The 23448-nt window shown below is 38.1% G+C and overlaps 1 protein-coding gene across 2 annotated transcripts in view; it reads right to left on the reverse strand.

The window, feature by feature from the left end:
• The window catches only part of PREX2 (phosphatidylinositol-3,4,5-trisphosphate dependent Rac exchange factor 2), a 283847-nt gene that overhangs the window by 171245 nt on the left and 89154 nt on the right, over nucleotides 1-23448 (reverse strand). For both annotated transcript variants that reach the window (XM_021089269.1, XM_013996689.2), the window contains exons 7-10: nucleotides 17595-17728; nucleotides 13631-13734; nucleotides 6958-7107; nucleotides 3285-3429 (exon numbers count right to left, since the gene is read on the reverse strand). In XM_021089269.1, the coding sequence (XP_020944928.1) occupies nucleotides 3285-3429; nucleotides 6958-7107; nucleotides 13631-13734; nucleotides 17595-17728 (533 nt within the window). The remainder of the gene's footprint in view (nucleotides 1-3284; nucleotides 3430-6957; nucleotides 7108-13630; nucleotides 13735-17594; nucleotides 17729-23448) is intronic.

The following is a 23448-nucleotide window of genomic DNA, read 5'->3' on the forward strand; positions in this document are numbered from 1 at the left end:
TGTTGCCATACAGTTGTTCATAGTATTCTCTTATGGTTTTTTGTATTTCTGCTGTATCTGTTGTGATTTCTCCTTTTTCATTTCTAATTTTGGTGATTTGGGTTCTTTCTCTCCTCTTTTTAGTGAGTCTGGCCAGGGGTTTGTCAATTTTGTTCACCTTTTCAAGAACCAGCTCTTGGTTTTATTAATTTTCTCTATTGTTTTTTGAGTCTCTATTTTATTGATTTCTTCTTTGATCTTTATAATTTCCTTCCTTCTGCTGACTTTAGGACTTTTTTGTTCTTCTTTTTCTAATTCATTTAGGTGGAGGGTTAAGTTGTCCATTTGGGATCTTTCTTCTTTTTTGAGAAAGGCCTGTATTGCTATAAATTTCCCTCTGAGCACTGCTTTCGCAGCATCCCATAGATTTTGAGAGGTTGTGTCTTCATTATCATTTGTTTCAAGGTAGTTTTTAATTTCCTTCTTGATTTCCTCATTGACCAATTGGTTTTTTAGTAGCATGTTGTTTAGTCTCCATGTAGTAGGTTTTTTCTCTTTGCTTTTCCCATGGTTGGTTTCTAATTTCATGGCATTGTGGTCAGAGAAGATACTTGAGATAATTTCTATGCTCCTAAATTTATTGAGATTCACTTTGTGTCCCAATATGTGGTCGATTCTTGAGAATGTTCCATGAGCATTTGAGAAGAATGTGTATTCTGATTTTTTTGGAGGTAGTGTCCTGAAGACATCAATTAAGTCTAACTTTTCTATTGTTTCCTTTAGGATCTCTGTTGCTTTATTGGTTTTCTGTCTAGAGGATCTGTCCATTGATGTGAGGGGGGTATTAAGGTCTCCTGCTATAATTGTATTCTCATCAATATCTCCCTTTATGTCTGTTAATATTTATTGTGTGTATCTGGGTGCTCCTGTATTTGGGGCATATATGTTGACGATAGTAACATCCTCTCCTTGGATGGATCCCTTAATCATTAAATAGTGTCCTTCTTTGTCTTTCTTTATGTCTTTTGTTTTAAAGTCTATTTTGTCTGATATGAGTGTTGTGACTCCTGCTTTTCTGTTATGTCTATTGGTGTGAAATATTTTTCCCCACCCTTTCACTTTCAATCTATATGTATCTTTTGTCCTAAGGTGAGTTTCTTGTAGGCAGCATATTGAAGGTTTTTGCCTTTTTATCCACTCAGCCACTCTGTGTCTTTTGATTGGGGCATTCAGTCCATTGACATTTAAGGTGATAATTGATAGATGATTATTTATTGCCATTTTTAACCTCGTGTTCCAGTTGATTCTATGGTTCTCCATTCTTCCTTTCTTTTTTTTTTTTTTTTTTTGGTTGGATGGTCTCCTGTTATTATCTGCTTGAGTGTTTTTTTTTTTTTTTTTCCTTCATTATTGGAAATGCAATATTTGGTTTTGGCTTGTGGTTGCCCTGTTTTTTAAGTATGCTAACCCCTTCCTATAATTGTGTGTTTTAGCCTGATGGTCCTGTAAGTTCAAACACTTCATTACTATATTAAAATTAAGAAGAGAAACAAACAAACAAACAAACAAAAAGGGTTATTTACTTCCTAACATCCCTTGCCCACATTTTATGGTTTTGATGACTCTTTTTTATTTTTTTCTTTTTAATTTTATTTTGTTTGAAGCATGTTTATGATTAAATCTGTATGCTGGCTTATTTGAGTGACTGCTCGCTGATTGCGGTTTCCTCAGTCCTAGTTCTTCCTCTTCTTCTTCTTCTTTTTTTTTTCTTTTCTTTTTTCTTCCCTTTCCTTCCTTTCTTTTTGGTTTAGAGAAGCCCTTTCAATATTTCCTTTAACCTGGGTTTTGTGTTGCTGTATTCTTTAAGTTTTTGTTTGTTGGAAAAAATTTTTATTTCCCCTTCTATTTTAAATGATATTCTTGCTGGATAGAGTATTCTAGGTTGCATATTTTTTCCTTTTAGCACTTTAAATATCTCTTGCCATTCCCTCCTAGCCTGTAGTGTTTCTGTAGAGAAATCAGCTGATAACCTTATGGGGGTTCCCTTGTAGGTAACATTCTGCTTTTCTCTTGCTGCCCTTAGGATCCAGAGGCATTTTATAATAAAGTATTTTATCATCCTCATGTTTAAAAATCTAACATTTGAGGAGTTTCCAGCGGTGCAGTGGAAACGAATCCGACTAGGAACCATGAGGTTGCGGGTTTGATTCCTGGCCTCGCTCAGTGGGTTAAGGATCCAGCGTTGCCTTGAGCTGTAATGTTGGTCACAGACATAGCTCAGATCTGGCATTGCTGTGGCTGTAGTGTAGGTTGGCAGCTGTAGCTCTAATTAGACCCCTAGCCTGGGAACCTTCATATGCTGCAAGTGTGGCCCCAAAAAGAAAAAAGAAAAAAAAAAAAAAAAAGCTAACATTTGAAATCTTACATTAACTAATGAATATATTTTAGAATGGTTTTATTTTAGCAGAGAGGCAGGAGAAGCAAAGCTATAGAAAGTGTCAGGAAATTACTTTTCCACATTTTTCAAAACCAAAAGCAAAGTATTTGGATAAAGTCAAATAATCAAGGGATATGAAAATTCAAACGTGGATGTCTAGGCTCAAATGTACATTTTAAAGCAGAAGAAGTTATTAAAGTTCTTTGTATCCTTCTATTAAATAAGAACCATCCAGGAGTTCCCTGGTGGCTTCTATTAAATAAGAACCATCCAGGTTAAGGTTCTGGCATTGTCACTGCTGTGTCTAGGGTTCGATCCTGGGACCAGGCCCCAGGCATGGCCAGAAAAAAAAAAAAAAAAAAAAAAAGAACCATCTAAAAGAAAGAAAAGAGGAGTTCCCACTGTGGCTCAGTGGTAACAAACCAAACTAGTATCTCTGAGGATGCAGGTTCAATCCTTGCCCTCACTCAGTGGGTTAAGGATCTGGCACTGTCGTAAGCCGTGGTATAGGTCATAAACGTAGCTTGGATCTGGCGCTGCTGTGGCTGTGGTATAGGCCGGCAGCTGCAGTTCTGATTCGACCCCTGGCCTGGGAACTTCTGGAAGGAAGGAAGGAAGGAAGAAAGAAAGGAAGGAGAAAAGAAAGAAGAAATTGCTGACATCATGGGATGAACGGATGGATGCCTTAAGTTTTCTGGTCAAGATTCCTGGCTCCACATCCACACCCCTCATCCCATTATGGCCTAGGAAATGTCGATAGTAAAAAAATATACATTCAAAAAAGCTTAGACAAGTAATTAAATGAAAGTGAACACATGAGGTTGTGAAAATCTAACAGAAATACATGCACCCCACCCACCAAACTTACCTTCCAAGGAAGCATTTAGGGAACGTAGTCAGTTTCCTTTTTCTATCTTTGATCAGATTCCCTTGTTTGCACATCATTTTATAAAGTTTCTCACCCTGTTCAGAGATCATCACCCAGGTGTCTTGCTCCATGCCTAATTTTAAACCTATCAAAAGTGAAACAAAGGACAGATGCTTGAAAATGTCTCTTCCTTCATTCATGCTGTCATTCAACAAATATTCGTGGCGTGTCTACCACGCACTGGGAGCTGGGGATGCAGAGCTCTGTAGGACTGGGTCCTCGTTTTCAAGAAGAGCAGGGGGTTCCAGGGAGACAGTCAAGGCGAGATGCCCGGGGCAGGTGTCATCTCTGTCTCCAGAGGCACACAGTGTGGCCAGGGCCAGAAGAGAAGCTGCATCTTAAGGATCCCTTTTGCAGGACTAGGTCAGCAGAGCTGGACAGAGTGGCCCTGGAGACAGCCTCAGAGGAAAGACTGGGATCCAGGAGAGACATAAGCAGAGTGCCTCACCTCTATCTGAGAAACGTTAAAAAAAGGTTCACAGAGGAGTCCCTGTTGTGGCTTGGTGGGTTAAGAACCTGACAAGTATACATGAGGATGCAGGTTCAATCCCTGGCCCCACTCAGTGGGCTAAGGATGGGGCATTGCCCTGAGCTGTGGTGTAGGTCACAGATGCAGCTCGGATCTGGTGTTGCTGTGGCTGTGGCTTAGGCCGGCAGCTGCAGCTCGGTTTGGACCTCTAGCCTGGGAACCTCCATATGCTGCATGGAAAGGCCATGTTTAAAGGCACAGTACGCATATGATTTCCAGAGTATTTACAAGGGTCATCTGAGGGAAGTAGCACAGAGCCCTGGGTCCCTCCCAGGTGAGAGGACACGAGGTGGCGGGAGGGTGGGCTGCGTCCTTGCTCCACTGCAGTCTCAGCGTATTTCATTCCTTATCGGGGGAACATCCTGGTGTTTTAACCAGAGGGAGGAAGAAGGCAGGGCAGTGCAAGAAAGAATGTTTTGTTGGGAGTTCCCATTGTGGCTCAGCGGTAACAAACCGTACCAGTATCCATGAGGATGCGGGTTCGATCCCTGGCCTCGCTCAGCAGGTTAAGGATCCCGCCTGGCTGTGGCTGTGGTGTAGGGCGGTGGCTACGGCTCTGATTCAGCTCCTAGCTTGGGAACCTCCATATGCCATGAGTGTTGTCCCAAAAAAGACAAGAAAAAAGAAAGTTTTGTTGCTTGAGCAACAAAACTCAGAGGACAGTGCAGGGGACAAAATGAAATGGGGAGGGTTTAAAAAAAGGGAGACCATTAGGAGGAAACTGCCAATGTTCGGGGAAGTTCAAGCCACTGCAAACAACAGCAGGCTAGCTGGGGAAGAGGATAAAGCGGAGAAATGTCTAGGAGGCAGTACTGATAGGACACAGCAATGGGTTCAATGTGGGCATGAAGGAGAGAGAAATCAGGACACCTTCTAGGTTTGTGAGAAGAGAACTAAACAGTGATGAGGAAGCATCTTGGACAAAGGGTTTCAGGTACGGAGAAGTCCAGCACCGAGTCTGGATGTTCAGGTGGAGTCCAGGGCTCAGCTGATTAAGGGAATGTGAAGTTCCAGAGAGAGGAGAAGGCTAGACATAAAGATTGAGAAACTGATGATGCAGAATGGAAGTTAAACAGATGGGAAGGGACACGAGAGGCAAGGAATCCAGTTCAGAGAAGACCAGTGCCAAAGGTGAAATCCTGGGAACACTGATAATCAGTGGATGGGACTGATGAAGAACCATGTCAGAAGAAAAAGAAATACTTAAATTATTTTTAGTCTCTTAGTACAAAATTTCTTACTAAAATTTTATCCTTTACAATGGAGAAGCCATTAACATTTTGAATAATCCATTAAGAATAGAGTCTGTTAATATAAGCAGAGTTATAGAATGTGCTTTCTTACTTGTTTTCTTCCTTCTTTTTTTTTTTTTTTTTGGTCTTGGGAGTATTTATATGCACAGCCATTCTGAGAAAAGTTAAGGTTCAACTTGATGAAAAATTCAATTTACCTTTTAAGTGATTTGTTATGCTATTTGGATTGACTGCTAGATTCAACAAAACAAAGTCAGTTATGCATTCATAACCTTAGCTTTAAATTTTTCCATCTTATTCTTCAACTAAGATCCATCAAAGGAGTAAGCATTTTTAAGTGTTTTAGAAACTCTTATTTGTAAAAATGTGTACTCTAAATATTTTAATTAAGGTAGAAACTTTGTACATTCTTAAGGGGGAAATACCTAAAGATGGAAGAAAGAGCTCTTTGTATTTCAAAATTTCGCTACCAATGTAGTATTTTATTCGTAGATCTGTGGGAAAAGGAATAAACTCTGTCATGTTTCTCATCAATTATTTAGGAATAAAAACAGTAGCTATACAAACATTTCTATTTCCTAGCTGAATTACAGAAATATGAGTACTTGCAGATAAACTTAATGCAACTGAGTATCACCAGACCAAACACTGTTTGCAAATTTTGATAAGAACATGAAGTGAATTTGAGCTAGGCCTCCTTCTGAGACCAAGCTCCTTACTGAGTTACATTCCATTATATTCAACAGCATTATAATAATACTAAAAATTTAATGTACATCCATAATGCCTTATTTACACTTTGGATACTAAATTATTTGGCCCAGGAATTTTCAATGCACTGTTAAATATGTAGGGAAGAATTGTTGCAGGCCCTACAATACTGCCTTATTTTATTAAAGCCTGTCTCTTAAAGGAAAACTCTATAACGATGCTTTAGAAATGGCAAGAATAAAGTGCAAAGAAAACTGATCAAATTTTAAAGCAAGTGAAACTATTTGCTATAGACTGAATGTCTGTGTGCCACCCAAAATCCATACGTGGAAACCAAATGCCCAATGTGATGGCATTAGGAGGTAGGACCTGTGGGGTGATGATTAGTTCATGAAGGCGGGCGGGGGGGGTGGCATGAATGGGATTAGTGCCCTTACTGAGGAGACCCCCTGAGAGATCTGTCATCCTTCCTGCTATGTGAGGACAGTGAGAAGATGGCCATCTGTGAGCCAGGAAAAAGCCCTCACCAGATACTGAATCTTGGGCTTCCAAGCCTCCGGAACTGTGAGAAGTAAATTTCTACTGTTTATAAGCCACCCAGTATATGGTATTCTGTTACAGCAGCCTCCAAAGACTAAGATACTATTTTAAAAACACTGCTTAGCCACTATATAATTACTTTGCTAAATACAAGGTTTTTCTCTTTCCTCTCTCTTTTTTTTAATGGCAGCCCCTGTGCCATATGGAAGTTCCCAGGCCAGGGACTGGATTCGAGCAGTAGCTGTGTCCTATGCCACAGCTACAGCAATGCCAGATCCTTTAACCCACTGCAGCAGGCTGGAGACTGAATCCAGGCCTCTGCAGCAACCTGAGCCACTGCAGTTGGATTCTTAACCCACTGCGCCACAACAGAAACCCCTATAAGGTTTTTCATTTATTTTATTTTAGTGGCAAAATTGGAAGTATTCAAAACATATTTTAGCACAGGGTTCACATCATGCAGTTAATCTAAGGGAACATCAGACACCATCTACTTTCTCATAATTTTTGCCCATTTTTCTGTTTTCTTGTTAAATTAGAATCTTCGCAAAGTATAATAATGCCCGATTCACACACCCACCTTTCCGCCGCTCTCTTTCTTTCAAAATAGCTTCAAGCCATTCATGCTTCTCTTCAGGTGTTTTTGCCATACACACAAACCATTTGTTTTTTGCTGTGTTATGTATCTTCCACCCATTAACAACGATATGTCCGCTGCTATGGAAGTCAGCTGGAAATTAATGGGTAAAGATGAGCCACATAAGCATTCAATTCAAAAAATTTCCAAAACCACCGACTTCTTCAAAATATCTTCGCTTTATATATGTGTGTGGAAGAATACAAAATTTTTAAAAAATTATTGACAAGTACATAAGTGTATATTTAGATATTAAGTGCAGACAGACCTCAATAATGGAACATTTCTAACTTACAACATTAACATATTTTTGGAAATTAAACAGTCAAACCATTAACAATCCTTTCCCCATGTCCAAAAATATTGTTAAAGTTTCTAAAGCAATAAAAGAAAAACTTTTAAAGAATTTTATCTCAGTAATCAAATGCCAGGATGTCAATTCATTTTGCTTTTTTTTTTTTTTTTTTTGTCTTTTTGTCTTTTTGTCTTTTCTAGGGCCACACCTGTGGCATATGGAGGTTCCCAGGCTAGGGGTCTAATTGGAACTGTAGCCACCAGCCTACACCAGAGCCACAGCAATGTGGGATCCGAACCATGTCTGCGACCTACACCACAGCACTGGTTCCTTAACCCACTAAGCGAGGCCAGGGATCAAACCCGAAACTTCATGGTTCCTAGTCAGATCCATTTCTGCTGCACCACAATGGGAACTCCCATTTTGCCTTTTTAATATTTCTTTGAACTTTTATTCTAGGTTTCAGAGATAGACTATGCTCCCCCCACAGAACAATTTTTGTTGATTTAATAAACTGCACAATAAGAATCAGAACAAATGAATGGAACATACTGAGTTCCTAAGCTGCAATAAATGGAAATGTACAAATGCCAGTCTATAATGACGGCAAGTGGTTGAAAGCCATATTATTGCATAGACTTGGCAGTAAGAAACTCACAAAAAATTTTCCTTTGAATGTGAATCCATATTTAATTGTCTTTTCCTAGGTCTCACCATAATTTTGGCTAAACTGACATCCTGGGTTTGCAAATGTCCACAGCAAACCCTCTCTGGCAGCTCCCCAGCTAACAGCAGGTAGGGAATAGTGATGTTACTTGTAACCAGCCTTTACTGACATGACAGTCTGCAAAGCAAAGATTCCAAGACAGAAACACACATGACAAAGGCCTGAATCAGCCTCTGTACCAATTAAAGTGACATTTTTCATCTGTGTCCTGAGAGGCACTGGTGGATTTAAGCAACAATGGTGGATTTACAGGAGGTGAACCACAGAATACCCAAGGTGGTTTAAAGGAAAGAGCTCATGTCGGGGCACCTATTTCTTTCTGTTTTTTGTTTTGTTTTGTTTTGATCTATTTTATTTGGTAAGTTCTGAGTAGAGGAAGAGATGGTTGGTACTCATCCTCCCTAAGTCTGGTCCTCACAGTCTTTTTAGCACAAAAATCACCATAAATTATCTGTGAACAGAATAACTTCCAAAAATGCATTATTAAATGATTCTGTAGAGCTGGGGGGGGTGGTCTTTAAAAATTCCAGGTTACATTTGACCCAGGATTGGATTACATTAGGTATCAGTCTGCAAATATCAGATATTATTCCACCATAAACTCATGAATACTCAATAACAATTTCTGATAATACAAAAATTTAAGCTGGCAGAGGACTTTCCCTTAGAAAGACAATACCATCTGGGTTTTTTTTTTTTTTTTTTTTTTTTTTTTTTTTTGCCATTTCTTGGGCCACTCCCGCGGCATACGGAGGTTCCCAGGCTAGGGGTCTAATTGGAGCTGTAGCTGCCAGCCTATGCCAGAGCCACAGAAACTTGGGATCCGAGTCGCGTCTGCGACCTACACCACAGCTCACGGCAATGCCGGATCGTTAACCCACTGAGCAAGGGCAGGGATCAACCCCGCAACCTCATGGTTCCTAGTCGGATTCGTTAACCACTGCACCATGATGGGAACTCCCACCATCTGGTTTTAAAAGGAATTTTTGTACTTTTCTTCTTTCCTTTACCTATTTAATTTATAGTCACATCCTATAAAAGTAGCAGAACTGAATAATACAGATTAAGCACCATTGGGATTAATACGGTAACAAACAATAGTAGTTCCTAATTAGACCACAATCCCTCCTGAATACCTATAAAAATAACCAATCAAGAATTTATGATAAATTGATGGGGAAAAAAAGATCAAAACTGTACATGTTTCCACATCCTCCTCCTTCACGTTGTCACCTTACAAGGCCAGTATCACAAAGACCAGACTTTTCAGATTCTCTCCCCTCTTCTAAAATCAGGCAGATTGCTAAGCGAACCATAGCACTGCACATTAAAAGATCCCACATTCCCACTGGTGTCATTACTCCTTTACCCATACTCTAGATAAAGAAAACCACAAGAGCCGCAGGCAGCCTGCAGTAAAAAAAAAAAAAAGTGAACCTACATTAAAATGAATATAATGTATCCTTCCCACAGAACACAGGGGAATTCAAGTTCATGTGCGACACTCAACCAGAGTGATGCTTCTAATCCTGCACAGTTTGTGCCCTGGGCCAGCTGCCACCTCTGTAACCCTCCTCCCCTCCTGGGATTACTTGAGCCTGGCCCTGCCCTCTTCACAGTCTGCTGACATTTCCTCAAATAGTTTTCATCAGTCATTTCTTAGCTCAGAAGCCTTTGGAAGCTCATCCCTGAATCAAGTCAATGCATGTGGAGATTCTCCTAGACTGACCCACCCTAACCAGCCAATGCCATGGGTTCCCACTATCCTTCTATCTGCCACTTTCCTCTTTGTCCTGGGAATTCTCTGTGTCCCCTAGTCCAAGGCTCTCATCAAGCTACCCTGCTCTACCCTCTGCCTCATAGACTCTGAAGTTCTCTTTAATGTGTAGCCACACCTTCCAGAAAGCCTTGCCTGATGGCTTCAACCTGTGCAAACTTCTCTTGCGAACTGTACAATTATCACAACCAGACAACCACAATGCATGCGGCTACTATTTCATGTATAGACAGTACGATCATTTGAAAAATCACTATATCCTACTGTACACTACAGGGAACTAGATCCAATCTCTTGTGATAGAACACGATGAAAGATAATATGAGAAAAAGAATGTATATATATGTATGAGTGGGTCACTTTGCTGTACAGCAGAAATTGACACAACATTGTAAATTAACTATACTTTAATTAAAATTTTAAAAAGTAAAATAAAAAATTTTAAAATTAAAAATTACTATAAAATCTATCTCAAGTAACAGATGATCTGCTGTAGCAATATAATATTTTGAAATAACAGCACTAATAATTTACAATGAAAAGATAATGTTCCTTTTTAAAAGTTATGTGCTACCTGCTTTCTAAGCCAATTTTAAAAATTATAAATTATAAATAATTTAAAACATATGAAAAACATTGTATAGATATATGCATATGCATATGCCTCAAAATGCAGTATATTTTGTAACAAAATAATAGTTACTAAGTTATCAATGTTATATAAAACAAGCAATTTATCTTGTGTATTTCAAAAAAGTGATATATAAACACGTTCATAATTTTAATCATAGTCATATCTCAATGTCTTGATTTTACAAGATAAGAATTAAATATCGATTAAAAACACCCTCATTAAGATCATAGAAAAATCCAAATGCGCTTTCCCTTAATAAGAATTTAGAAATATTTTTTGAATGAAAGAATACATAATCTATTAATTGGCAGCAAACATGGAAATCTGTAAATTTTGATGGATCTAAAATATTAACTTTACAGGAAGTATCAAAAAGGAATAGAATTAAAATGTTATTCATTAAGTGTGGGATATCCAAGTTCTACAGTCTCTAGTCACTGATTTTTCCAAAAAAGAGAAAAATCCCAGGGGTAACCCTGAACAAATCACTAATTACTTTGAAGTTATACAGTTTCAAATTCCTTACTCTAAATTCTGCCAAGTTTTATATAATAATGAGATGGGATTTTCCCAAAACTAATATAACTAATGACAAATCTCAGAGGATATACTGGTATCCTTTCAAGAACTTGCATTTTAATGAATGAACCATAGCCAAGTATTATACAGTTAGGCTAGAAAAGGAAAGAAATTGACAGAATAAATTGTCAAAACATCAAGAAACTGATGTCTAAATAATGTATTTAACCCACATTCTGGTGACCAACAATGGGATGTATAAATTTTTAAGAGAAATTATTTAAACTACTATATACTCACATTATAAATATCTAATGTTGAGAAAGTTATTTTTTTAGAATAAATGTTTTATTTTGTCAAATAATAAAAGAAATTTCTGGCATCCAAAATAGCATGTGACATTATTTATGGGGGAAAAAGTTTTCTAATGTGCCCTTTTAAAACTCTAAAGGAGTTCCTGTCATGGCTCAGCAGTTAATGAATACGACTAGGAACGATGAGGTTGCGGGTTCAATCCCTGGCCTTGCTCAGTGGGTTAAGGATCCGGCGTTGCCGTGAGCTGTGGTGTAGGTTGCAGACACAGCTTGGATTCCGCGTTGCTGTGGCTCTGGCCTAGGCTGGCAGCTACAGCTCTGATTAGACCCCTAGCCTGGGAACTCCATATGCCGGCGGAGCAGCCCTGGAAAAGGCAAAAAGATAAATAAATACATACATACATACATACATACATAAAATAAAACTAAAAAGTAGCTCCTCTATTGACCTTTTTAAATTCCCCAAAACACAGCATTACATTGATTACACTGAAAATTTTAGAACATCAGAAAGGAACTATTATATTCTCAGTACTCTTTCCACACTTAACGTTATGCTACTTTTTAATTAAGAATGTATCAAATCCAGCTTAAGCGACAATACTAATTGTTAACTATGGGTTATCTGTTCAACTGACTCTTAGGCAGCAATAAAAACCACGTTAATTTGGTAATAAGACATAAAGATCACTATGATTATGTTTTTGTTTAAATGAAAAAGGATACGAAATTATAAAGTTCATGTTTTCAGTATTTTTTTAGAGTATAGTTGATTTAGTGTTATGCCAATTTCTGCTATACACTATAGTGACCCAGTCATACATATATATATATATAATTTTCTTCATATTATCTTCCATCATGGTCTATCCCAAGAAACTGGGTATAGTTCCCAGTGCTATACAGTAGGACCTCATTGCTTATCCATTCTAAATGCAATAGTTTGCATCTACCAACCCCAAACTCCCTAACCATCCCACTTCCTCCCCTGTCCCCCTTGGCAACCACAAGTCTGTCCTCTATGTCTGTGAGTCTGTTTCTGGTCTACAGATGGGTTCATTTGTGCCATAATCCATGCACCAAATGAAAAAATTGAAGAAATTTAAAAATTTTTTTCTCATTTATTTGTCTTTGCCTGATGAGATTATCTTCCATTTTTCATCTATTTTTCTGCAACTTCAATTTTTTTAACAAGCCAAATTTATTTTTATAAAAACAATGTGTTCAGTACCTTAAAATGGTTTCAAAAACTTATAATTAAAATGACAGCTTAACTAGCTTAAAAAATCTATTCATTTTTAAACAACACCTTAAGAACAAAGAATTTCCATCTTATCCAATTCAGATTTGACTACTGTATTGCAATCTATGGTTTGTTCAACGCTACATTACAGACCACATTTTCTAGAGGTCAAACATTCTTGCCCTCTGTCTAACCACACAAATAAACTATTTGCTAAGAGAGAATACAAATGATCTGATACTATGTTTTGAATGGATTTCCAAGGCTTTGCTGTGTAAATTAATTCTAGGAGGATTTATACTTTCCTGTGATAGCTCAAGCTGGATATTTCTTAGAGCATCATGATCAAACTAATATATACATTATGTACATTCCTACTACTTTATGACACTTCCAGCTATTTTTGAATCTCTGTGGGTTTTTTGTTTTGTTTTGTTTTTGAGTCTTTTTGGCCATGCCTGTGGCATGCAGAATTCCCAGGTCAGGGATCAAACTATGCCACAGCAGTGACCCATGCCACAGCAGTGACAACATTGATCCTTAAATGCTAGGCAACAGGGAACTCTCTGTATCTCTGTTTTTTGTTTTGTTTTGTTGGTCTTTTTTCTTTGTTCCTTTTTTTTTTTTTTTTTTGTCTTTTTAGGGCTGCACCTGCGGCATATGGAGGTTCCCAGGCTAGGGGTCAAATTGGAGCTGTAGCTGCTGGCCTACATCACAGCCACAGCAACTCCAGATCTCAGCTGCATCTGCAACCTACACCACAACTCACATCACAGCTCACAGCAACGCCAGATCCTTAACCCACTGAGCGAGACCAGGGATCGAACCTGTGTCCTCATGGATACTAGTCAGATTCCTTTCCGCTGAGCCATGACGGGAACTCCTGTATCTCTGTGTTTAACGCTAGTGTTTAACATGTTTCAGCTGAATATCATTTTGCATTTTAAGAGCCCTCCTATCCCTTCTTTTGCCTTTTTCCTTCGACTGCCCTACCTAACAAAGTATTTCTAAGCTCAGATTCACTGCAGATGAATTATTCAAGTGAAAAGTCTGTCTTACAAGGGAGTCGATTATTGTCATCCCATCTTAAATCTGCCCATCACGTACCTGTGCCGTCATCCACATTCTCCACTTCCATCACCTCTGTATTGATCCGGCCGCGAAAAAGGTACCGATGTCCATCAGTGGATGCCTTGCTGTTCTTCAACCGTCTTAGAACAGAATGAAATCACAAAAACTTTGTTACTAAACTCAGTGCAAAACAAGGTTAAAGCAAAAATAATTAAAGCTACTCTTTGAAAGAGATACCAATTCAGTCAATAGTATCAAATGTTAGGCTCTTAATGTTTTTTACTTGTGTCTTCACATTCATGACCGTGCATGTGGCTTTACGAGGTATGGCTTATGTGTCAGTTTTTTAAATAAACTGAAGCTCTGGGCTAAGGGCAAAATACAGATAGAAGTGTGCATATGTGTTTTTGCTCAATGTATGATATCAAAGATGCCCACTTAAACTCTGACAGACACTGAAAGTTGGTTATTTAAAACTTCATTTGATTTCCTTCACCTTCCTTTCTCATTTTTCAGTAACCAGCTGGCAATTCCCATTTTTTTCAATCCTTAGTAAAAATTCAGTTAGTAGCTAAGATTTTTCTTCAAAGAAATTTGCCTGCGCTAGGGCTTATTAAGCATCCAGCTTTAAAATAGTTTCCTATACTGTTTTTATGATATGTGTATACTTGATGAATAAGTCTCTCAATACATTTATAATCCTTCATAAAGATCTTATTTATTTTTAAAATTGTCCAAAACATTTCCAAGGTTTGTGTATAGTATGACTAGTATTGGCCTTTAATCTTAAAAACTATGCAACACAAAGTAAAAAAATCCCGGTTTATAGATAAACATTTATAATAATGAATTAGGCAGTTATATATATTTATACTTAGATCATTGAACATTCAAGGGAGATTGTTTTTAAAACTGGGTTATGTTTAGTAAATTAAAGAGGAAAGATTCTAATAAATAATTCAAGAAGATTGTCATACCTAGTCATTCAGCAGACTAGAGTGGACCTGAACTATTCAGTTTGACTCGCTGACAAAAACCTACTAAGAACTGAATACACTGAAGTAATTATTAATGTATGTGTTATATGGACACATCAAGCAAAAGTTAAGATATCAAGTGGACTGAATGTAGTGCTCCTTTTCCTTTGCAGTTGAACACCTGCCCTGGAGCCGAAGGGGCGGCCTAGGGAGGTGGTCTCAAGATATGACCACGTCCCAGGTATCTTTAGAAAAGAGAACATATTCCACCTGATGTGTTCTCAACACTCATCAAAATTTCATAACCCTTCATCACTATTAAAGAAAACTAAACTGATGAATTACTCTGACTGAGGGTCTGCCAGCCCCAGGCCATCACCATTCTGCACACCCACGTTCCTTCTGAAAGTGACCTCTAAATGTCCTTTGGACAAAGCCTAAACAAATGCTTTAAATTATGGATTCAGGCTAGGTAGCTATAAAGCTGGCATCGCCGGAGACCAAATAAAGAGAAGAATGCAGAGCAGACTAACATGCAGGCAAGTGCATGGTCTCTCGGGGGAAAACAGTATCATGATATCTTGCAAAAAAGAATTTCTTATAAGTGGGTACAACGTACTTAAAATCAATCACATTTTTAAAACCTTAATATCCTCATTAACAGTTTTAGCCATAGGCAAATAATTACAGCATACATATATATATGCATACACATGTACATATATGTGTACACACATACATACACAGAATATATCTTTGGGCCCTATTTCCACAGCATTAATTTTCTTTGTGATCTTGCTGTGAACTCTGTACAGGTTTTTAGTTTTTTTTTTATATTGCTCTTGACCTGCAGATATTCATATTCAAAATGAAATTCCAGTATGTGATAAAAAATGTAATACTTAGCTCAAAAGATCTTTGATGTCTTCAGAAAATGACCCTATGGAAGTATAAAGATTGAAAAATCTTTGGTTTCAAAATCATTTTGCTCTATATTGTAGTGATGAGTATTTGCATAACTTTATTCAGTGACTTCCCTCCTTATGAATTTTAATGGTCAGCAGGATACATGTAGAGTGATGTTCGCAATATCAGAAAAACTGGAAACAACCCTAAAGTCCACTGATAGGACAGTGAATCATTATATTATGATATATTCAACCAATGAAATCTCATGCAGCAATTAAAATGAATAAATTATTGCTACAGGGGGTATATAGTTTGGAAACCCTATTGTATACAAAAAGTAAATTGCAGAAAACTAAATACCCCATGTTCCTATCATAAATAAGCCAAACTAAGCAATATCATGTTAAATGTATCTAATACCAGACAACAAATGTTTTTAAACTGGTTTCTCCGAAGGTGAATAGCATCAAAAATATCCAGAGGTGGGGGTGCCCACCCCAGCACTCTGCTCTTTAAAGAATGTAACTGTAAAATTAAACTCACCAGGTCCCTGGTCCCTGTAATTACAAAATTATGGAAGTTTAGAAAAGGTTCAGTCTATCCATATTTTCTAAAGGATCTTTAGATCTTAGAAAGCATATGGCAATGGAGATGGAGTATTTGAAACTGAATGAAAAAGAGAGTATATCCACAGTACCCCAATTCAGGAAGGGAATGGACACATAGATTTACTCAGTGATTTCCATTTTCAATCACTGAGTATTTGGTCTGCGTTATACATACATTAAGGCTATTTGTTAAACAGCAGAATTTTAATTTTGTAAAATTTTCCCTGTTCTTTAATTTACTTAACAATTACAGCAAGGAGACTATGAATGCTAACATCATTTGTACACTGTTCATTTTGCAAACGCTTTGGTCTTGAGGGAAAACGTGTATGTAAGGCTGAGACCAACTCTAGTGGAAAAAAAGAGCTCATTCTCATATTTGATGAGATGCCTTTAATGAGATGCCGCAGCTAGATGGATATGTTAACTAACTTGATGGGGGAATTGTTTCATAATGTATACACATATCAAATCATCACACTCTACACTTTAAATAGCTTACAATTGCATTTGTCAATTGTACCTCACTAAAATTGGAGGAAAAAATAACTGCACCTAAACAACTTGAATCACATCATAGCTTTTTTTAAAGAGTCTCATCCTGGTAAAATTCACAAGTTAACAACAAAATTAATAATTAATAAGATCTCTTTGAGATCTTCCTAAAGATTTCTATTCATCCCAATCTTGCTACCAAACACAAAGAATTTAGAAGAGCATGTTACATGAAATAAACAGGTTCATATTCACAGGTGGTAAAAGAGAATTTTTGTAAGCTCATTAACATAGAGAGACAGGAGTTCCCATTGTGGCTCAGTGGTTAACAAACTCGGCTAGTATCTATAAAGATGTGGGTTAAGGATCCAGTGTTGTTGTGAGCTGCGGTGAAGGTCCCAGACGAGGCTCAGATCCCACATTAATATGGCTGTGCCATAGGCCGGCGGCTACAGCTCTGATCGGACCCCTAGCCTGGGAACCTCCATATTCCATGGGTGCAGCCCTAAAAAAACCAAAAAACAAAATAAAACAAAAACAAACAAAAAGAAAAAGATAGAGGGACAAGGGAGTTCCCAATGTGGCTCAGTGGGATAAGGACCTGATGTCATCTCTGTGAGGTTGCAGGTTTGATCCCTGACCTCACTCAGTGGGCTAAGGATCCAGCATTGCCACATGCTGCAGTGTAGGTTGCAGATGCAGCTCTGATCTGACATCCCCATGACCATGGCGCAGACCAGCAGCTGCAGCTCCGATTTGATCCCTGGCCTGGGAACCTCCATATGCCACAGATATGGCCATAAAAACTGAAAAAAAAAAAAAGAGCTAGACAATTTAATTATCCTTTGGCTCTAAACCTAACTTGCTCCCCTTTCCTCAAGACAAAGGAGAAGAGACTGAGAGTATTTGGAAATTTACTGGTGAGGTCATGAGTTCCTAGGAGCACAGAGGAAAGACTGAACCTTAAGACAGATAAGCGATTTCTAAAGGATTACCTGTTTATATTCTTACCTGTGTTTTCTTTTGCAATACACCAAAAGATTATCAAAAAGAAAAAACACCCGTTCTTGAATATTTCCAGAAGAAATTTTCAATAAGACTCCACACATTAGCATTTCTGTACAGGTATCAGTAATGTTGGACCCCTAAGTTAGGAAAAAGTGGAGAAAATAATGTCAGATCACTTAATAGAAACCTCTGTGTATAATTCTTTTTTCTCCTTAATAGGACTCTATCTTTATGGAGTTCCCATCGTGGCTCAATGATAATGAGCCTGACTAGTATCCATGAGGATGTGGGTTTGATCCCTGGCTTTGCTCAGTGAGTCAGGGATCCGGTGTTGCCATGAGGTGTGGTGCAGGTCACAGATGCAGCTCAGATTGCACATTGCTGTGGCTGTGGCACTGGCCAACAGCTGCAGTTCTGATTCGACCCCTTGCCTGGGAACTCCCATGGGCCACACGTGTAGCCCTAAAAAAGCAAAAAAAAAAAAAAAAAAAAAAAAAAAAGTAATCTGTCTTTATTTTAAGATGCACTATATGAACAGGATAAAGTTCAAACAGTGTAAATATGTACACACTGAACATAGGTCCTCTTCCCTCCCAGTCTCCTCCTGGTGGGTAACGGTAAACACAGCTACTCTTAAGAGATGCTGTGTCTCCTTTTAGCTATTTTATATATGTAAGCATGCATGGTATACATGACACATGTTATCTCTGTTCTCTAAAAAGGAGATGACTTCAGACTAACTCAATATTAATGCCCCTAATATCCCTTTCCTCTTCCTCCTCTCTTTCCCTCGTCTTGGAAAAGAGCTCCATGAATAGATGGCAAAGCACATGAAATTGTCTAAATTTTTAGCAGGTATCAATTTGTGTACAGTCATTTCTCCATATCCATGGGAGATTGCTTCCAAGACCCCTCAAACTCTGAGGATGTTCGAGGGGCTTAAATAAAATCACAGGCGTAGTATTTGCATATAACCTATGTCCATCCTCCGTATATTTTTAAATACTTTCAAGATTGCTTCTCATACCCCATACAACGTAAACGCTACATAAATAGTCATAAATACAATGTAAATGCTATCTAATAATTGCTGGTGCAAGTTCTGTTTTTTTTTTTTTTTTTTTTTTAAGTTTCTGGAATTTTTGCTGAACCCGAATGAGTATGTTCAATCTGAAGTTGGCTGAATTTGCAAAGGCAGAACCCCTAATACGGAGAGCCCACTGTATCCACTTCTAGCAGGGAGAGCAAGAGAAAAAGAAGAAATAAAAGAAAAAATCTATTTAAAGAGAGCGACCATCCATAGAACTTTTCACCACAGTTATTACAAGCGGCATTGGCAGACTCATTCATTAAATAAACCTTTACTGAGTGTCATCAAAGGTCATATGATTAGTGACAAATCTGATTCTTAACACAGGCGCTAACCACTGGAAGCTGAGAGGAGCCACAGGAGGGACAAGTCTGGGCCCCTGGGTCATTAACTAAGGAAAACTGCACACTGAGCAGAACATACACAGCAGATTTTTTTGAACCATTAATAATGTTGTTGTTGCCCGTTTGTCTCTACAACATAAATTAGCACGACCAATGCACTGAGTCACTGAATAGGAACCCCCCCCCAAAAAAAGGAAGTTAGGACATTTTCAGCAGAGCTCCGTTAAATGTGTGCAACAAGAATAGTTCCAAATATGTCTGGTCTCTTTAAATCAGGAGGCAAACTTCCGATTCTTTTTAAACTTATTGCTTAAACTTTTTATATTTAAGACTCAGAACGTTAATTTTAATTTTGTGGTTCCACAATAATAATGAATATAATTTTCTGATCAATTACAAAAATTTAAGTTAAAATGATATAACCTGTATAATTACAGTAAGAAACTTCCCCAAAGCAAAGTTAATTAAGACAATGTTACTGTGTTAATGAGTATCTATACCACAAACACATTTAAAATTTTAGATATTTCCCTCTCTTCCTTCCTTTCATCACAGAAATGGAGGTCTGTCAAACATTTATGCAACTTCATAAACTTTGTCATGTGACAAGCAAAAACTGACATCAAATATAAATATAAACCCCATTTGCAGTAGCAATGGTTTCTAATCTGTGGTGAATACAATCCCTCCTTTAGAAAAAAATTAAGATAGAACAGTATTAAAAATGTAAAAGAGGGAGTTCCCGTAGTGGTGCAGCGGAAACAAATCCGACTAGGAACCATGAGGTTGCAGGTTCGACCCCTGGCCTCTCTCAGTGGGTTAAGGATCTGGCGTTGCTGTGAGCTGTGTTGTAGTTCGAAGATGCGGCTCAGATCTGGCATTGCTGTGGCTGTGCTGTCGGCCAGTGGCTACAACTCCTATTTGACCCCAAGCCTGGAACCTCTATATGCCATAGGTATGGCCCTAAAAAGCAAAAAAAGGAAAAGAGGAAACCACACATTGATTCTTACACCAGGGACCTACACATCATTATGAAAAGTGGCTTTACTAGTAGTAATTTCACAAAAGTTACAGAATACTTTCCCTTAGACTATTTCATACAACCGCCCATAGACCCTAAGGCAGGTAGATAATTTGTTATATTATAAAAGAGTTCCTGCAAATATTATCTTAATATATATATTAACCAGTCTTCCAAATAAGTTCCCCAAATTAAATATGTAGGTATTTATTTATAGATGTATTCCTAAAAGTACTAACAATACGTGTCCTGGCTTGCTGGTGGTTATGATCTCTGTTAATAAATATAAAAAGAATGTAATGAATTTGAGCTAACTATAATGGCTAGAGGCCATTTATTCCATCCTCTTACACAGCCTCCAGGGAGATATTGTCCAAGCCCTGAAGAACTCATGGGGCCAATGTGGATATACTATTCTTGATGATAGGACACACGCTGAATGGTCCCGTGAGTAGGGCCAACACAATCTCCCTCTGTAAACTTAAACTATTTGGAAAGCCAAATCTAATCAGAAAGAATCTGGGGAGTTGGATTTAAGGGGAGTTTGTAAACACAGGGCTCAGAAACTCTACCACCCGGAAAGACTGTCCAAGGTTCACCTGTCTCTTGTGTGTCTCTCTTTCCTAGATCTTTCTCACTCTCTCTCTTTTCTCTACTTTCAATACCAATGAGTCAAATTTCTAATTGGCTCCTTTGATTCTGTAGCTATGTTCTACCTTCAAACCACTGTGGAAAAGGGATATCATGCTTAGGTATACAGTCAGAGTGAGAATTAAAAAGAACAATATATGCAAGACTCCCAGCACAATGCCTAATGCATAGGAAGGACTCAGTAAAGGCTCGTGCAATTATCATTACTAGCATCCCGCTTCTGCAAAGTTGCTTCATTTCTTTCTTTCTTTCTTTCTTTTCTTTTTTTTTTTTTTTTTTTTTTTTGGTCTTTTTGCCTTTTCCAGGGCTGCTTCCACGGCATATGGAGGTTACCAGGCTAGGGGTCCAATCGGAGCTGTAGCCACCGGCCTACACCAGAGCCACAGCAACGCAGGATCCGAGCCACATCTGCAACCTACACCACAGCGCACGGCCGGATCGTTAACCCACTGAGCAATGGCAGAGATCGAACCTGCCACCTCATGGTTCCTAGTTGGATTCGTTAACCACTGCACCACAACGGGAACTCCGCTTCATTTATTTCTGATCTCTGCTATGTTCTCCTCTAGGCTTATTTTAGGGTTTAACTCACTGAAGACAATGTTATCTCTGTTACTCTCAAGTTGTTTAGGATAAACACATTGGTAGCTGCAGAGAACACTGATTCCTGCTTGACAAAAATGGCCTTCCAGCCTGTTCTTGGATACTTCTAGCAAAATTAAGTTCATGCCCCCATAAAAGAGTCCATTTCTTTATTTAGAAAGCCTAATTATTAGAAAAATTTTTCCTATTGTAGAGCCAAAATCTATGACCATTTCCACTCAATGACCCCATTTTTCCTCCTCTGAGTGTGAGGATACCCTCTTCATCATGATGGGCCCACCAATATCTGAACATAGCTGACACGCTTCCCTTCTGCCCTCCATGCTCTGTTAGCACCACTGCCTTTTGACCACATGGCTTGATTTCAGAAACCCGGAGGATTCTAGTAAATATCCTCTGGAGGTTCTCCACCTTGTCAGTGTCTCCCTTAACATGTAACACCTCCAGAAGTGAATACGACCATCTGAGTGAGGCTGGCAAATGAAGAATATAGTGATACTATTATTTCTCAGTCTCCTACAATACACAGATATTAATTTAGCATAAGAATTTATGCTATGGAATTAGCATATGGAATTTAGCATATTCCATAAATACGTATTAGCATATTTATGGAAACCCCATCCTACAATCGTCCCTACAGTCAAAGTGCCCCTAGGTCTTTTTCCTCTATCCTATGCTTGAAAAGTTTGACTTTTTTCGTTTTTACACTTTTTAAAAAAAAGTTTTGGTATAATGATTTTTATTTTTTTCCATTATAGCTGGTCTACAGTGTTCTGTCAATTTTGCACTGTACAGCATTGTCTCCCAGTTACACATACAAGTATACATTCTTTTTTCTCACATTATCATGCTCCATCATAAGTGACCAGACACAATTCCCATTGCTACACAGAAGGATCTCATTGCCTATCCGTTCCAAAGGCAATAGTCTGCATCTATTAACTCCAAGCTCCCAATCCATCCCACTCCCTCCCCCTTCCCCTTGGCAACCACAAGTCTATTCTCCAAGTCCATGATTTTCTTTTCTGTGGAAAGGTTCATTTGTGCCATATATTAGAATCCAGATACAAGTGATATCATATATTTGTCTTTCTCTTTCACAATGGAATACTACTCAGCCATAAAAAGAACAAAATAATGCCATTTGCAGCAACATGGATGGAACTAGAGACTCTCATACTGAGTGAAGTAAGTCAGAAAAATTTGACTTTTTGATGTGTTTAATCCATATTGATATCACAGCAAGCTCTCAAACCTCTCACGAATATACAGATATATTACATTGAAGACTTGACCTTAAGTTCCCATCAGTTCCTAGACCCCGATCAAAAATCAGAATAAGTCAAACTGACCTCTTTCAGGTCAACACTTCTTTTCATAAGCAACCCAAAGTATCTGCTTAATTATCAACTCATGAAATTTGATGGGCTTAGAACATCAAGCCGAACCATCTATAGTTTCTAGAATTCATGGTTTTGCTTCAAAGTATTGATATACTCTGAAGTACATACTTATATATACAGTATATACCTATATATGTATATAATATATATACCTACCACCACAATACACAAATTGTATCCTACAACATACACATACCACACATTTCACTAAATTCTTTAGAGATGTGTCTGCTATTGAGGTGATGTGTCTTTAAGATTCAACAGCAGGCTTCATGAATTAGTACCATATCACCTTCACTATTTTCTACCATGGTAATCTACTATCTTCATGTCTTCATGAATAATTTAAATAATTCCTAGGGAAATGTTTATGTACTTAAAGGAATTCTGTTTCATTCTAAAAGAACATTTAGCTTTTAGATGAGAAGAACATTGCCTGTTAGGATCAGAGGAAATGGGAAGACGTTTAGTACACAAGCACAAACCCAGAGGGCTGAGGGGAGTCTTACACCAGCCTAACAACAGGGAGAGTCGAGCCCATTGTAAGTATCATTGAAAACAAACAGCATGCCAGGCAGATGTCACAGAAGATGGACGAAGGACAGGGAGAAGGGGGCCTGGAGATTTTGTTGACCTTCATGGGTTTACAGCCTCTGTCTCTAAACGAAGTCTGGAAACAGTAGAGCTTTTATTTTGCTTTTGTTTTTGTTTTGTCCCCCCCCCCAAAAAAAATATAAATGAG

This window comes from Sus scrofa, chromosome 4, assembly GCF_000003025.6.
Source record: "Sus scrofa isolate TJ Tabasco breed Duroc chromosome 4, Sscrofa11.1, whole genome shotgun sequence".
NCBI classification, from domain to species: Eukaryota; Metazoa; Chordata; class Mammalia; order Artiodactyla; family Suidae; genus Sus; species Sus scrofa.